We start from the raw sequence: 16,263 nt of genomic DNA on the forward strand, positions 1-16,263 counted from the left end.
ATTCTGACCATGACCCTGCACTGCAAGGGCTTAATGCCTTGGCTGTTTGCTTGCGAATCACAATATTTTTTTAAAAATTCCAAGTCAGCATTAACCCAGTATTTATGTACACTGTGCCAAAGCTTTTGTCTATATTGCATTTCATTGGATTTCCCTTGCATAAATGCACAAACACAATAAGGTCACCTTCCATTTTGGCATGCATTGACAAATGGGGAAAAGCTGCCACCTAGAGGCATTTTAATGGCACAACGGGAAAAATAAGGCTCCAGTATGTACAGAGCAGTGCAGTAGTCTGATAGTTACCTCCGGGTCAGGGCGTGTCTGCGTGATGACCCCCTGGTCCATCTTAGCCAATAGAGACAGGATGGGGTCGTGGTGGGCCGGGTTGACAGGCCTCCTCACCTGACCCTCACTGGGCGGGTCGTAGTCCTGAGTGACACAGGAAATGTAACAGCGTTGTTTGCTGTGTATGGGAGCCGTTTGGACATTTGGAATAACAGCGCTATGATAGTAAAAGAAAAGCAGTGGAGACTGTGCCACTCACCATGTCCTGAACCTCCTGCAGCGAGCTGGAGAAGCTGTTGATTAGATAGGGAACATAGAAGCCCTCCTCCTCAAAGGCTGGGTGGAAACAGACGAAAAGGCATCAATGGGTTTGACATGATAGTAGTCACACTATGAGGACTATGGAGTTGACAATCTTAGGAACGGATGGCCTTTTGTAGACCACCCGACGTCTGAGGAAACCGTCAAGACACTCCCAAATAATCCCCAACACTGTGTGTGTGTGTGTGTGTGTGTGTGTGTGTGCGCGCGTTGAGCTGCGTTGTCTATCCATCTCACCCCGTGCTGCTGCCGCCTGGCTATAGCTGAGGAGCAGCTCTCCCTCTGAGATGTGTCTAGCAGCCGCGTCTGTCCCAGTGACTGTGGAACTACTGCTGCTACTGGTCGTCTCCTCCGACGAGGAGGAGGGGGGAGTGGAGGGGGTCTGAGGCCCAGGTGGGGGTGGTGGAGTAGGGGAGCGGGGAGACTGGGTCAGGGGGCTGGAGGTTACAGGTGGGACCGGAGGCACACTGACAGGCTCCTCCTCAGCCACTGACATCACTCTGTAGAAAGAGAGAAGAGGGAGGGAAGGAGAGGGAGAAAGAGAGAGATGAGATATTAGTAGGATGGGTGCTGCTCGGTCAGGTTAAAACCAATAACCATCTATGTTCCAGGCCTGTGTGTTATCTTCGCATGTTCTTTGTAACTCTAACTGCATTGTCATCTCCTGACAGCAGGGGGAGCTGTGGTACAATACAACCACACCAAGCAGTGCATCCTACACTCGCCACTATGTCCCCTTATTGTCTTCTGAGGGAGGTCCCCACGCAGTTCCACCATTCAGAAAGACAGACAGACAGACAGTAGAATCAGCAGACAGGCAGACTCACAGTGGCTTGTTGTGCTTCTCCTGCTCCTCTACAGGGCTGTGGGGTTGCTCCTCAGCCAGGGGCAGCGATGCGTCTCCCCAGGGTCCGGCAGGGCCAGAGGGAGGGGACACCGCCAGGGGAGAGGGGTTTGGAGTGGTGACTGGGGTCACTATTGGCTCTGGGTTTGAGATCAAAGTGGAACAGGAATGTTCAGCATCTCATTGGATAGGCTGGGGATCAATCTATCATGGATAAGCCCAAGTTTTTCTTGACCATGTGACCAGCACAAGAAAAACTCTAGAACTCTAAAACTCTGCTTATAATTAGGTCGCTGAGTTTTCCCTTATCAGGTCACATGATCATGAAAAGCTCTGGTCCCTAGTCATGGACCACTCCATTACTATGACCGCAGACAGAGTATGCAGAGTGTGCTTGTGTAATGGAGATACAGTAACTATGCTATGAGACCTGCAGGTGTGGAGACGTGAGGTTCCTGTGGCTGGGGTTCTCTGGGTGACTGCTGGGGGGTCCCCTGCTCTGAAGCCTGTGGGGTAGCCAGGGGGGACAGGCCTCTGCTGGGGGGCCCAGGACTAACACTGGGCTCTGGGGTGGGCACTGGGGTTGGCACCAAGGGCTCCTACAACAGCACCACATTGTGGAAAGAATACAATTACAATAAAATACTGTAAAAAAAAGAACAAATAACTCAGTGTAAATGTTAGATTAGAATTACTATTTCAAAATACTATTTTTTGTTTTATTTATACAGTAAAGACGGATTTATTGATTGATTGACTGTACACAGTACCTCCTGCGACGGAGGGTCCCGAGGCTTGGCTGGTGCTACAGGTCTCTCCTGTCCCTCTCTCTGTCCCAGCATCAGGGCTATGGTCTCTGCCAGTGCCTCGTTCACATACTGTCTGATCAGCTCCGAGTCCACAGGAACACTGGCGTCCACAAACAGCTGTAGGCCCTCTCCACCCGCAGCCTCCACTGGAACCACACATTGTAGCAGAGCGTTTTGCAACAGAAAACCAACATCTGTGTTCTGATTGGACGGACACAAAGTTTCAAAACGGATTCTCACTACGGAACATCTACTCTTCTGGTATGCCCATTTTTGCATACGAGATCATTTTAACAAAACAATTAAAAGAATAGTTGACATCCAATCGCTGGGTTTATATTGCACAAAAGAAGCCCAGCAGTTTCCCCCTCATTCTTCTCACTGTTCTGTCTAAAGGGAGTAGCAGAGTCACCCTCCAGTGATCACAGGGTGGAGGCCTCATCTGCAAATGTGATACATCATTGATCTTTCTACTAGATGAGAGCGTGAGGCAACGTCCCAAATGGCACCCTATTACCTATATAGTGCACTATAAAAGGGGGCACTACAAAGGGAACGGGGTGCCGTTTGGGAGACGACCTGAATCGCTGCCACTGCCTCTCTTAAGTGTTCTGACTGCAATCCGTAGCAGCGAAGAAGAAGGAGAAGCAGAGCCGGGTAGATGAGAAAGAGCAATCAATGATTTAATGAGAAACTGTATTATCGTATTGGGGCTTTGACATGTCTTCTCCCTTCACGACAGACAGCTCGCACTCAAAGAAACCGTGAGGCATAACTTTCAATGAGGCAAGTTCTCTCATCTCACCCCGCTCCTGCGCACACGCCACTGGCTTCCAGTCGAAGCTCGCATCCACTTCAAGTCCGTGGTGCTCACCTATGGAGCAGCAAAAGAAACTGCCCCTCCCTACATTTAGGCTCAGGCCCGACACCTCAACCCCAGCACTCAGGTCTCTTGGCCCTCCCACCACTACGGGACGGCAGCACCCGCTCAGTCCAGTCCAAGCCCTTCCCTGTCCCGGCACCCCAATGGAGGACCCAGCTTCCCCCCGAAGCTAATCCCTCCTCCTCACCTCAACCCCCCCCCCACCCCCAAACAAAAAAAACATTAACTAGCACAAACCAGACCCCCCCCCCTGTGATATGTGACATGTGGTTGTCTCGCCTAGCTATCTTAAAATGAAATGAATGAATGTAAAATGAATTGCAAAATCCTGTTCAACACAGAACTTGAACCAAGGGGATGATGTACAGTCCATCTATTCAGTTTCATGTCAATATCTCAGCAGGCATACCAACCCCATTTGAGCTCATTTATTAAAAGCCACGAGGGACATTTTGGGATTCCTGAACATGAGGATTGCGGTCGGTGGCTTGACAAAGCCGTTGAGCTTGAGGTAGCGTTTCGCATGTCATCGGATGGTTAACAGCACTCACAATGCTACCACAGAGCCCCACTGACACAGTCACTGTACCACAGAGCCCCACACAAATTCCCTGAGGAAAGTGGCTACCAGAAGCTCCCAAGCCACAGCTATGCTGTAATGCATCATTGCTGGCTGGGCTCAGCTCCACAGGCATCGGGATGACCTGACCAGGACAAGACCTTTTGCAGTGAAAGGACCCAGTTCTCACCCAGTTTTTCCGTGATGGTTAAGGTCAGAGTTGGGATTAAAGGAATAATCCACTCAAAAACTACCTTTTGGTATTGTTGTTCATTAGTTCACCGTTGATACAGTCCCAAAATGTTTTGCACGTCAGCAATAATGTTTTCAAGATATAAGACTTTCAGAAAGCAAATTGTAACTTGCCACATCATCAGGATGATGCATGTGGTAAGCTACAGAAAGGGTGAGCATGACCAAGTGGAACTAGTAAGGGAGTCAGGTTAAGGTATACTATGTGACCAGTCCCAGTTCTCACCGATGTCAGAGGTAACACTGTCCTCTGGCTCAGAGTGGGAGGGACTCTGGTTCTGGGCGGGGTCAGCTAGAGGGGGTTGGTACATCTCGGAGATCATTCTGGCCATCAGCTGCTGCTCCACCCTAAACGAACAAACAAACCCGTTACTTCTAACTAGCTCCCTTTATGTTGATGGTGAACTCTACATTGCCTGTTGGCATGTATTTGGTATTGCAAGTAGTACACCAGTAGGGATATTGGAATGTGGCTTGTGTATTCTGCATTTGTAAAAAATAAAAAAAAACAGTATTCAGCTTCACTGCGTAACATAATGCTATCCTCCTCACCAGTCAACCAGCCTGTTCTCCAGGGTCTCTCTGTGTTGGATGGAGCTGAGGACAGGGTCTGGGGGTGGTAGGGGCTCTGCAGGGTAGCAGGGGAACACAGGACCGTGGTACATAGCAGTAGGAGGAGAGGCCAGACCGTTCAGTTCTATAGGACCATCATGGAGCTCCTCCTCCTCCTCTGGATCCTGATGGAAAAATAAATTTTAATTGTAGGAAAAAAAGATGGGTGGGGAACGCTAGATGGATACACTAGTAGCAAGATTGGAGGCCTGAAAGATCAGGACGAAAATGTGATTTGGGGTTTTAGATCCCTTGCTCTGGCTTTATGGTGTCCGTTTAGTACGTTTTGGTCACTGGCTTTGCATGACTTGCAGATTCCTTGGCAGTAAAAACAGGGAAGGCTGCGTCAAGCTGGCTCTTTAATCGAATTTCTAGTGGCGAGATGGGGAGAGAGAGAGAGAGAGAGAGAGAGAGAGAGAGAGAGAGAGAGAGAGAGAGAGAGAGAGAGAGAGAGAGAGAGAGAGAGAGAGAGAGAGAGAGAGAGAGAGAGAGAGAGAGAGAGAGAGAGAGAGAGAGAGAAAGAGAGAGAGAGAGAGAGAGAGAGAGAGAGAGGGAGAGAGGGAGAGAGGGAGAGAGGGAGAACGAGAGAGAGAGAACGAGAGAGAATGAACGAGAGAACGAGAGAGAGAGAGAGAGAGAGAAAGAATGAGAGAGAGAGAGAGAGAGAGAGAGAGAGAGAGAGAGAGAGAGAGAGAGAGAGAGAGAGAGAGAGAGAGAGAGAGAGAGAACGAGAGGGAGAGGGAGAACGAGAGAGGGAAAGTCTGCCAAAAGGGGACTGTTGGAAGTTTTCTGCTTGGTCAAAACATTTAAATAAATAAATAGCTAAATAGCGTTAGGGCGTTGAGGTGGGGACACTCTAGTAGCTGGCGTCTATACACAGTTGTGTAACACAACAGACTCAGCCCATGTTTCATGATCTCTCTTTTTTGACTGGATGCATTGTTTTGATGGGGTTTTAAAAACAAAACTCTTCATTGGGTTGTTGGGAAACGTTAAAGAGTGATTGCAGGGAAAGATCGCAATTTTAAAAAGAGCTTAATTATGGGAAATGGTTCCAGATCACATTAAAACTTTTACAGCTTTAACTTTTTTGGAAATGTGTGCATTACTTATTGGATCAATCTCTCTGATCCAAATGACCACAATTTGAAACAATGAGAGGGAGGACTGAGTAGCCCAGACAGTGATTCAGCAGCAGGCAGCAACTGAACCCTACTAATACATCTCAAATGGCACCATATTCACTATGTAGTGCCCTACTTTTGCCATTTGGGACACCATTTTCTACCAAATGTAAAACTCCCTCTCCTAACATCATTTCCATTGCATATCAAATCCACACAAAGCTACACTTCAAACCCGCCTTGTTTGAGAATGTAGTTCACTTCCCGACCAAAAGAGGGCACTGTGGAACCATAGAGATATTCTTCAATTCAAACCCCCTTTTTATTCCAATACCTTTCTTTCCTTTCTGACAGCTGTGGAGCCTGTTGTTCTCCTAAGCCTCCTCACACAATCATGACAACAGGAGCATTTCTATGTTAACAAACTATTTGCCCTTGTGTGACCGCGAGGAACCTGCCTTAATGGCTCGATTTGCGTCAGTGCTGCTTTGGCCTCTTGTTAGCGGTGAATATGGAAAGCTGATGGTTTGTGTGGATTTGCTGATTGAGGGGATGTAGGTTTACATAACATACAAATTCCTCGCGAAGCCACGGTGGAGGGCTGCTGGAGAAAGACAGTGAATCAAACGAAGAGAAAACGTACAACAGCTATTACAATAGAAGGTGAAAAAAACATAGGCCTATTATTGACGAGAGTTTCTAATTAAATGAACATCCATTTATGATGACTTGAATTATTCTTTTTTTTTATGCGTGGAAGGGAGGAGAAATTCAAAGCTCTGTGGCACCGCTCTGAATATCACTATCTCATTGGCATGCAAAGGTGACACACTGTATGAAAATCAAATGAATAAAATAATCTATTCCTTTTGCAAAATTTCAAATCAGCCTTCCAAGGAGGTGAACGTCAAGGGAGAAGGATTAAGGGTTAAAAGTGTTGGACGCAGCAGACCTGATCTCTAGATGCCCTTGAGCTGGTGACTCAGATGCCACATACTTCCTACACACACAGGACTGGGCACACACAGACACGCAAAATGGACTCTACCTGGGCAATGTCAGCAACCTCCAGGAAATGTGTTCCGGGGAAAACGCTCTCCTCCTCATCATCCCTCTCTTCATCATGCCTCCCCTCCACACTCTGCAATAAGAGGACGGATAGATTATAGTCCTTATTTAACCCGTCTAACTATTGGGTTCAAAAGGTGAATTAACACTCATTCCCTCCAGCTATGGCAGACCTGCAGTTCATGCTAGACAATGACAAATGCCTGGAAAACCAATTATTATCGATAGGGTTGTGGTGACACTCTAAGATTTGTGTGTGGCTATTGACCGTAAACAATAAACAACAAAGCCCTGGGAGAGAGAGACAATTATGAAGCGCGTTCCAACTCCTCCTGCTTCCCATTCATAAAGTACAACCCGATCAATTCAACGCAACGGGCCGATCGAAAATCTGCGGGAGCCTCTCGCTGAGTCCCGCCCGTCCAAATATTGAATCTAGGATAGGAAAAACAACTGCTCTTCAAGCTCAGTGATTTCTTTCGGCGTGATTGCGGGAGGTACCGATACGAGCACCATTCAACGGTGCTCTTGATTATTCCCTACATACAGTGCACTCACCCCATGTCGTGTGAGTCTCCGAATCAACTTGGAAGGTTTATTACATTAGTTCAATGAGCTAAGCGTGGCTCAGACTGAAACCAGTGTTTGGCACCAGGTTTATTCACATACTGTCCCACACAGCACAGGATTACAGAAGAACGAAGCCTCCGTATTCAGCAGAAAACACACTGCTTATGACTGATTGAGAGGCCTGTGATACATATGCACTGGTTGCTGTAGTAAACACACACAATAACCTGCTTGGTTCAAATACTTGATTCATTTCCCATTGACTCCCCTTGCAGCATGCCAGTACTATACGGAGTAGTAGACGGTTTTCACTTAACAGACCATTTGATTGACAGGTGCTATTAGGCTACCGGGTAAGGAATTTGGTCATTAAAAGGAATACCATTGTGTTAATGAGTGTAGTTACCAGTGCAACTATTTGTTTGCTGTGTTGTATTGTGTTGTATTGGGCCGTCCGGGTTGTATTGGGCCGTCCGGGTTGTATTGGGCTGTCCGGGTTGTATTGTGTTGATTTGGGCCGTCCGGGTTGTATTGGGCCGTCTGGGTTGTATTGGACTGTCCGGGTTGTATTGTGTTGTATTGGGCCGTCCGGGTTGTATTGTAGCGTCCGGGTTGTATTGGGCCGTCTGGGTTGTATTGGGCCGTCCGGGTTGTATTGGGCCGTCCGGGTTGTATTGGGCCGTCCGGGTTGTATTGGGCCGTCCGGGTTGTATTGGGCCGTCTGGGTTGTATTGGGCCGTCCGGGTTGTATTGGACTGTCCGGGTTGTATTGTGTTGTATTGGGCCGTCTGGGTTGTATTGGGGCGTCCGGGTTGTATTGGGGCGTCCGGGTTGTATTGGGGCGTCCGGGTTGTATTGGGGCGTCCGGGTTGTATTGGGGCGTCCGGGTTGTATTGGGGCGTCCGGGTTGTATTGGGGCGTCCGGGTTGTATTGGGGCGTCCGGGTTGTATTGGGGCGTCCGGGTTGTATTGAGCCGTCCGGATTGTATTGAGCCGTCCGGATTGTATTGAGCCGTCCGGGTTGTATTGGGCCGTCCGGGTTGTATTGGGCCGTCCGGGTTGTATTGGGCCGTCAGGGTTGTATTGGGCCGTCCGGGTTGTATTGGGCCGTCCGGGTTGTATTGGGCCGTCCGGGTTGTATTGGACTGTCCGGGTTGTATTGTGTTGTATTGGGCCGTCCGGGTTGTATTGTGGCGTCCGGGTTGTATTGGGCCGTCCGGGTTGTATTGGGGCGTCCGGGTTGTATTGGGGCGTCTGGGTTGTATTGGGGCGTCTGGGTTGTATTGGGGCGTCCGGGTTGTATTGGGGCGTCCGGGTTGTATTGAGCCGTCCGGGTTGTATTGAGCCGTCCGGGTTGTATTGAGCCGTCCGGGTTGTACTGGGCCGTCCGGGTTGTATTGGGCCGTCCGGGTTGTATTGGGCCGTCCGGGTTGTATTGGGCAGTCCGGGTTGTATTGGGGCGTCCGGGTTGTATTGGACCGTCAGGGTTGTATTGGGCCGTCCGGGTTGTATTGGGCCGTCCGAGTCGTATTGAGCCGTCTGTGGCGGTAGGTGAGTGAGTGTGAGAGAACTGAGAGCTGCGGTGTTTGTTGTGGACTGCGGATAAAGCTCCAGGACTTGAAGGGCAGAGTGTTGCAGAGAGAGAGGCACATAACCACACCAACACATTATCATTCCACTCAGTCAGCACAGGGGGGGAGGTGGTGAGAGGGGATGGGGTGAGAGATGGACCGGACAGATCAGGCCAATAGTGGCCAGGTGATTCCCTACTACCTCAGTGAGACAGAGGAAGAAAATGGCCACCCACACTTAAAACACACTTCCCTGCTCAGTGGCCAGACTTCATAGAAAATGAACAGACACAGGTCTACGATGTTCTAAACTAAACTGATATCCAAAAAACAGCAGAGCAGAACAGACATTTTTTAATCTCTCAAAAGTAGCCCTCAGACAGTGTGGAATGCTAGAACATCAAGTACATAGCAAGACATGACTCAATTGAAGGAGTACTTATGACAAAGACATTACTGCCAGGACGGTGATAGGAATGAGAACACATTTAGACCACCAGCGAAAACCGGATAGCCGACTCCAGGAATCTTTCAGCAATTCTAGGACATAACCAAAGCTGCAATCAGCATAACTGCTATGTGACCAGCAGTATTATGAGGAGGAGGAAGGATGCTCACTGCAGCAGTCAGGCATCAGCCATACCTCTACAGCACTGCTTTGTCCTTGCATCGACTGACTCCCACTGCAAGCACAGAGATTGATAACCCACATCCGTTGCCAGGCAACCATATGTGCCTGCCTGACTGGAGCGGAGTTGAATTTGTAAGAGAGAGAGAGCGAGTGGCCGGGGGCCCTTAAGTGTGAGCAGCACTGCAGCCTGGCAGGTTCCACCACAGTCTTGTCAGAGGAGGCTGCTGAGGGGAGGACGCCTCATAATAATGGCTGGAACGGAGCGAACAGAATGGCATCAAAGACCCGGAAACCATGTGATCGATACCGTTCCAATCTTTCCGCTCCAGTCATTACCACGAGCCCGTCCTCGCCAATTAAGGTGCCACCAACCTCCTGTGAGTCTTATTAATCATTCACTTCCACACACACACTCACGGTGGAAATATTTGCGTGGGAGCAACACACACACACACACTCACACACACACATCTCATTGCAAAAAAATGTGCTGTGCTGCATGAAGAGAAAAAAGCTCTCTCCTATAAGCCACCAGAAGCCCCCGCGGTCTGGAGCCGGGCCAAGCTCAGAGGGCCAAACTGCCATCTATAGCCAGTGAATGGTCTGCCACAAGCTGCTATATGGGATACATTATAGGCCCTCTTCCCACAACACCATCACAGCCAATCCAGCATGGAGACATTACTGAGGAAGGCTAGCGGCATCATGAATCAAACAGTCTGGGAGAGACTGGCACCCTATTCCCTATATAGTGCATAGGGCTCTGATCAAAAGTGGTGCACTATATAGGGAATAGGGTGCCATTTGGGATGCATCCTGTGGAAACGTTAGCAGGCAAGAAACAAAGGTGTCTACAGAACAGGAGCAGGCATCACGGCAGGCACGGACAACCCCCAGCCCCGGGACCACTCCCTCCTCTCCCTCCCCATAAGGATACTGTTACATCTCTCACTCAATGCTCCTTTTCTACCCCAGTCTGTGGACTCAGCAAGAAGGGAGTCCCGGTCTGGGGGCAAGCAGGAGGTTTTATGTCCTGGGGAGTGTGGAAAGGAAAGGTATTGGGGGGGCTGAGTGCAGTCCTGCACACCGTAGTACAACCACACGTTTCACTGGCCTGGTCTAGATGCTGATTGATGGATGTTTTTGAGGCTGAGCCCATTACGGCATAATGTTACTGCATAATACTGGGCCTTCACGCAGCTGGCTAGGGGGTGGGCGAGGGGAGACAAGTCACATTTCTCATTGGGGTGTTACTGTACCTGTATGTCTGGAGGAGCAGCAGCAGGAGGAGGTGGTGGAGAGGGAGCTGGGCTCTGGATGGGGGTTGGCGTGTGGGGTTCGATATTCACACTGGGCTGAACCTGGTGCATTCAGAGCGAGAGTTCAGATGCATGATTCAAATATAGACTAGACAGTCCACACAACGACGCCATTCCATTTGGGATGATTGTCCACAACCAGGCAGATATCGAGGCTGAGCCTTACTTGCACTTGAAGCTGTGCTCGTCTTCTCCTCGGGCCAGACGTCACCTCCGGCATGGCCACGGTGGGTTTGCGGGGGGCAGGGGCCGGTCTGGGTGGGGAGGGGGGCATGTAGGTGGTCACTGGCGGGTCACTGATGAGGACACGGGAGGGCTGGGGGGCCAATCCATCCACTCTGGGCTGACCTGGAGGTAGAGAGAGGGAGACATGTCAAATACGGTCTCAATTAGACACACAAGACCCAAAGTCAGCAGACGCTAACATCAAACTAAACAGTATGCTGAAGAGGTACTTCCTGCGAAGTGTCTAGGCAAGACTGTTAAACACTGGTGGTTGGTTATAATCATGGCACTGAGCGACCGTCAACGAAAAGTCACCAAGGGAAAAAGGAAGTTGTTTGTTGTTTCAAGCACTAGCGTATGATGATACATGCAAGGGGAGGCCATAATATCGCATGCTAGATGCACTTAAGAAGAGAGAGGGGTATGTCTCTCTCTCTCCCTCGTTCTCCTCCACTCTCTGTCTCTCCCGTCCAGCTCATAAGAGTATATCCCCTTGGTGCAGAGCAGATAATATCTCAACCGTGTTTACACAACACGGGGGTAGTGAACAGTGAAGAGCATTACGTGCTGGGCGTGCTAAGAGCTGCTCTCCTCCCGTGGCCGGCTCGCTCCGCCTGTGGAAAGCACCAAGCACAGAGAGCACACCTGGCTCGTATCTCTCCTGAGCTGCTGTTCGGGTCCGTTGTGGGAAGAGGAGGGCTGTAAACGCCATCCTAAATAATAACTCTCACGCATCACTCTTTTGTCCTCCACACATCTGCCAACCTGGGACGCTGCCCACTGGACCCGCGCGCCACTCGGCATCTGTTTGGCGAGGGGGAGTTGGGGAAAACTAGCTAATAAGTTCAGACGGAGTGTAGTTTGGTTGTAGGATTTGTTACTGGACTCGTTGGTGAAGGCTTCTGTTGATGAGTTAACGCCTATTAAGATATTAAGAGACACGTGGCCATGCAGCCCAGCCCTAAATCACCCCCTCCCACCCTGTAATATAACACACAGGATTACATTAACGTAAATCTGCTCGGAGCACAGCGGACGACAGAAAGCTGTTTATCCAGCTCTGAGCCCGTAGCTGGGGAAACATAAGCTTTATGATTTCCATCATTTGGCTGAAGGACATCCAAAAAGGGGGACTTCTTTTTTTGTTAGTTCATTCGGAGCAAGTGGCTCTGAGTCATTTGGAATGTGCAAGTACTTTTTATGGAAAACACGTGGGCAGGGTTGGTCGGTTGTGTAACTGCTGGCAGTACAGGAAAACCATCCCAGCTCATTTGCAGTCGTCCTCCTCGCCCCAAGACGGGTCGAATGTAAATAGAACTGGAAGGAGAACCAAGCCAAAATAGCAGATAATGAGACACAAGGAACGGATGCAGAATGCTGGTATTCAAACCCAGTGACCAACACCATGTACGAGATGGGAAACAAAGAAGTCAGTGTGTGGAGTGATTTTAGGGAAAGTGTGGCCTTGCTGCTGTACACTGATACCCTACGGGGTTCACAAGCAAGAAAAGCAGCACACAGATTCCAATGTGTCTGACCAACCACTCTGATAGAAGACTTGTCTCCAGCACAGCACAGAGAGAGAGAGAGAGAGAGAGAGAGAGAGAACGAGAGAGAGAGAACGAGAGAGAGAGAACGAGAGAGAGAACGAGAGAACGAGAGAGAGAACGAGAGAGAGAGAGAGAACGAGAGAGAACGAGAGAGAGAATGAGAGAGAGAACGAGAGAGAGATAGAGAACGAGAGAGAGATAGAGAACGAGAGAGAGAGAGAGAGAGAGAGAGAAAAATAAACCGAGAGGGGGGGGGGGGCAGTCAGTGAGCTAGCTGGCTGTCCTGAGCTGTGCCTCTGTGTGTCGGAGGGAGTGAGAGTGGGAGCGGGAGCATCTGTAGCAGATGAAAGGGCTGGCAGGCTCCTGGAGGCCTCCTCCCTCCCCGGGGATGCACAGCCAGAGAAGAAGAATTAGGCCAGCTCTAATCTCTACCCTCACAACGTGACACACGGTCTCTGACTAGCTAACACACACACTCAGACCGACTGCTCTGCTCTGCTCTCCCAGTCCTAACCCCTTCCAGACATAAGTTACCATCCTCATCAGTTATTAATGGGAGCCAGAAACTTTCATCTCAGGCCTACTTATTTAGGAGTGGCAGAGTCTGGTCTAGTGGTAGTGCCGCAGACTCCAGACCACACGTGCCCTCTGCCTCTACTCTCGGTCTCCCCCTGGGTTCACTGTCTCACCGGCGCAAAGAGTATTTAAATGATACCTGAAACAGGAAGTCCTGCATAGATATGGTGATGCCATAGATATAGAAACACCATACGGAAGCTGTGTTGTGTTTAACCAGAGAGTTGCATGCAGTACACATTTATGACATTGATTATATATATATATATATATGCTCCTATAGGAACGTAATTGTCAGAATTAGCTACCCAGACTTATAGACTCAGATTATAGACTGCATAACAGCTAGAGAGCTTTGCTATGGGACGGCATTACGATGCTGCGAAGGGTAGGAATCGGGCAAACCCCCATGCGGACAGACACACTGATAAATCACCCTTTATTGTCCTTGAGAGGGAACCATCAAGACACTCCCAACACTAACAAGTGTGTGTGTTTGTGTGTCCCACTAACACATGGGGACGAGTCTGTGTTGGAGAGTAAAGGAACTTGTCCCTCTCTCTAACACAGTAATGAGAGAGACACTGCATTGCAGATGCTATTACCGGTCTTCTTTTGTTCTCTCCGTCTGAAAAACCCCCACCGGCACTTCGAGGTCAACAAAGCAGACAGGAGACAAGAGACAAATGATCTCCCGCTGTTTGAACAAAAATATTTGATTTAATTCTTATTTGATTCCATTTCAGATATGACGCGTCATTCATTTGACTTGGCTGCTGGCCAATTACAGGTTATTACTGTAGCTCCTCTCAGAAATGCCCATTTAGCCTTTTGTGTGTGTGGAGGTGCTGAGGATATTATCGTACATTTTTAAACCAAAATAGAAAATAAACATATTTCTCAAAATAACGATATAAATTCAACGAATGTTGCTAGAAGTTTCGGCGAGGTCATTATCATTCGAGGAAAGGGAACATGCTATCTTGTAAAAATGTACAGAACTCGCTACGTCAAAAAGCTTTTCAATAAGCAGAAATGACTATTGCCTGAGAAAGCAGTCGATCAGATGCAGCTCCTCAAACAAATGAGAGAGCCAGGACCTACTTGGAGTTTATTCAAATAGAGGTTCGGAATTAGAAAAAGAGAGAGGGAAAAGAAGCTAGAATGAAGCCTTAAACTGAGATGCTTCATTGTAATACTAATTAAGGCCTTTAGATTCCTTGTCTCCCCTCAACACTACTTTGTGCCCGTGTGTGTTTGGTCCGTGTCACAATCCAGTGACCTTTCAGCTGAGAGAGGATGGAGACGAACAGAGTGGCACACCACGCACTGAGGCACCGCACTCCTGTAATAGGTCAGCCCGGGAACCATTTAATTGCAGTGAGATGGCCTTCAAGGCACAGCCAAAAAACAGTAGAGAAAGGGGTGAAAATAAGACTGATGTCAACAAGAGAGTTGTGTTAGCTAGCTTCCAATGGGAAAATTGGAATTGGTGTTCGAGTCAGAACAGTAAGGGTCGGGACAGTGGTGTAAAATGGGTATATCAGCCCCAGGTAGAGTCCAGTCTCACCCAGTGGGATGGCCATGGGGATGAGGTACCCCTCCAACGAGGTCCCAGGGTGGTACTGGGCTCCTCCACGGGTCGGGCTGAAGATGTACTGAGGTTCCTTGGGTATGGCCGGGTACAGGGGAGAGGAGACTGACCGTCCATGGGGGAGACTGGTCTGGGTCTTCGATGACTTCATCTTCACCCCTGGGGGGGGGGGGAAGAGAGAGAGAGGGAAAGACAGAGGGAAAGAGAGGGAGAGAGAGAGAGAGAGAGAGAGAGGGAAAGAGAGGGAGAGAGAGAGGGAAAGAGAGATAGAGAGAGTGAGAGCAAGAGAGCAAGAGAGCGAGAGAACGAGAGAGAGAGAGAGAGAGAGAGAGGGAAAGAGAGATAGAGAGAGTGAGAGATAGAGAGAGAGCGAGAGAGAGAACGAGAGAGAGATAGAGAGAGAGGGAGAAATAGAAAGAGATCGAGAGAGAGCGAGCGAGAGAGAGAGAACGAGAGAGAGAGAGAGCGAGAGCTCGTGATTAAGTGCTAAAGGAAGCGACAGAGAGAACACGTCACATGAACAACTGTGGGAAGACATAAGCCTGTTGAGATCTCTGGTGAGCCACTCACCTCTCCACCACTCACCTCTCCACCACTCACCTCTCCACCACTCACCTCTCCACCACTCACCTCTCTAACACTCACCTCTCTAACACTCACCTCTCTGCCACTCACCTCTCTGCCACTCACCTCTCTGCCACTCACACTCTCTGCCACTCACACTCTCTGCCACTCACACTCTCTGCCACTCACACTCTCTGCCACTCACACTCTCTGCCACTCACACTCTCTACCACTCTCTGCCACTCACACTCTCTACCACTCTCACACTCTCTGCCACTCACACTCTCTGCCACTCACACTCTCTGCCACTCACCTCTCTGCCACTCACACTCTCTACCACTCTCTGCCACTCACCTCTCACACTCTCTACCACTCACACTCTCTACCACTCACACTCTCTACCACTCTCTGCTACTCACCTCTCTACCACTCACACTCTCTGCCACTCACACTCGTTACCACACTCTGCCACTCACACTCTCTACCACTCACCTCTCACACTCTCTACCACTCACCTCTCACACTCTCTACCACTCACCTCTCACACTCTCTACCACTCACCTCTCACACTCTCTACCACTCTTGGCCGAGGGGCTTTGGACTTTGGGGAGGGAGAGTTAAATCGGAGATAGGGCCCTTTCTTCAGTGTCCTCCGATTGCCTTCGTACAGAGCCTTCCCATACAGTTTCACCAAATATTCCTCTCCATCCTGGTTTGACATCATCTCTCCACACTGACTCTGTAATAGGAATAGACTATGAAACACTACTGTGTGTCTGTGGAACCGATGAAGCTACTTTTTGCACTACAGCGCCACTGATTCTTGTACCGAGTGTTGTTTTTCTCAGCCTCCAGCTATTTTCTTTCAACCTTATATCTGAAGCGCTGTCCGTGTGGCTCGTC

General features: G+C 49.3%; 1 protein-coding gene across 1 annotated transcript in view; it reads right to left on the reverse strand.

Moving 5' to 3' along the window:
- Positions 1-16,263, reverse strand: part of LOC139375035 (KIAA0586 ortholog) — a 130,762-nt gene that overhangs the window by 49,586 nt on the left and 64,913 nt on the right. Inside the window, exons 15-27 of the mRNA XM_071116405.1 lie at positions 15,922-16,099; positions 14,773-14,955; positions 11,018-11,199; positions 10,792-10,893; positions 6,741-6,833; positions 4,509-4,693; positions 4,183-4,304; positions 2,224-2,408; positions 1,884-2,052; positions 1,437-1,593; positions 847-1,109; positions 548-624; positions 307-432 (exon numbers count right to left, since the gene is read on the reverse strand). Of these exons, the coding sequence (XP_070972506.1) occupies positions 307-432; positions 548-624; positions 847-1,109; positions 1,437-1,593; positions 1,884-2,052; positions 2,224-2,408; positions 4,183-4,304; positions 4,509-4,693; positions 6,741-6,833; positions 10,792-10,893; positions 11,018-11,199; positions 14,773-14,955; positions 15,922-16,099 (2,022 nt within the window). The remainder of the gene's footprint in view (positions 1-306; positions 433-547; positions 625-846; positions 1,110-1,436; positions 1,594-1,883; positions 2,053-2,223; positions 2,409-4,182; positions 4,305-4,508; positions 4,694-6,740; positions 6,834-10,791; positions 10,894-11,017; positions 11,200-14,772; positions 14,956-15,921; positions 16,100-16,263) is intronic.

The sequence above is a fragment of the Oncorhynchus clarkii genome, chromosome 19 (assembly GCF_045791955.1).
Source record: "Oncorhynchus clarkii lewisi isolate Uvic-CL-2024 chromosome 19, UVic_Ocla_1.0, whole genome shotgun sequence".
Lineage (NCBI taxonomy): Eukaryota > Metazoa > Chordata > Actinopteri > Salmoniformes > Salmonidae > Oncorhynchus > Oncorhynchus clarkii.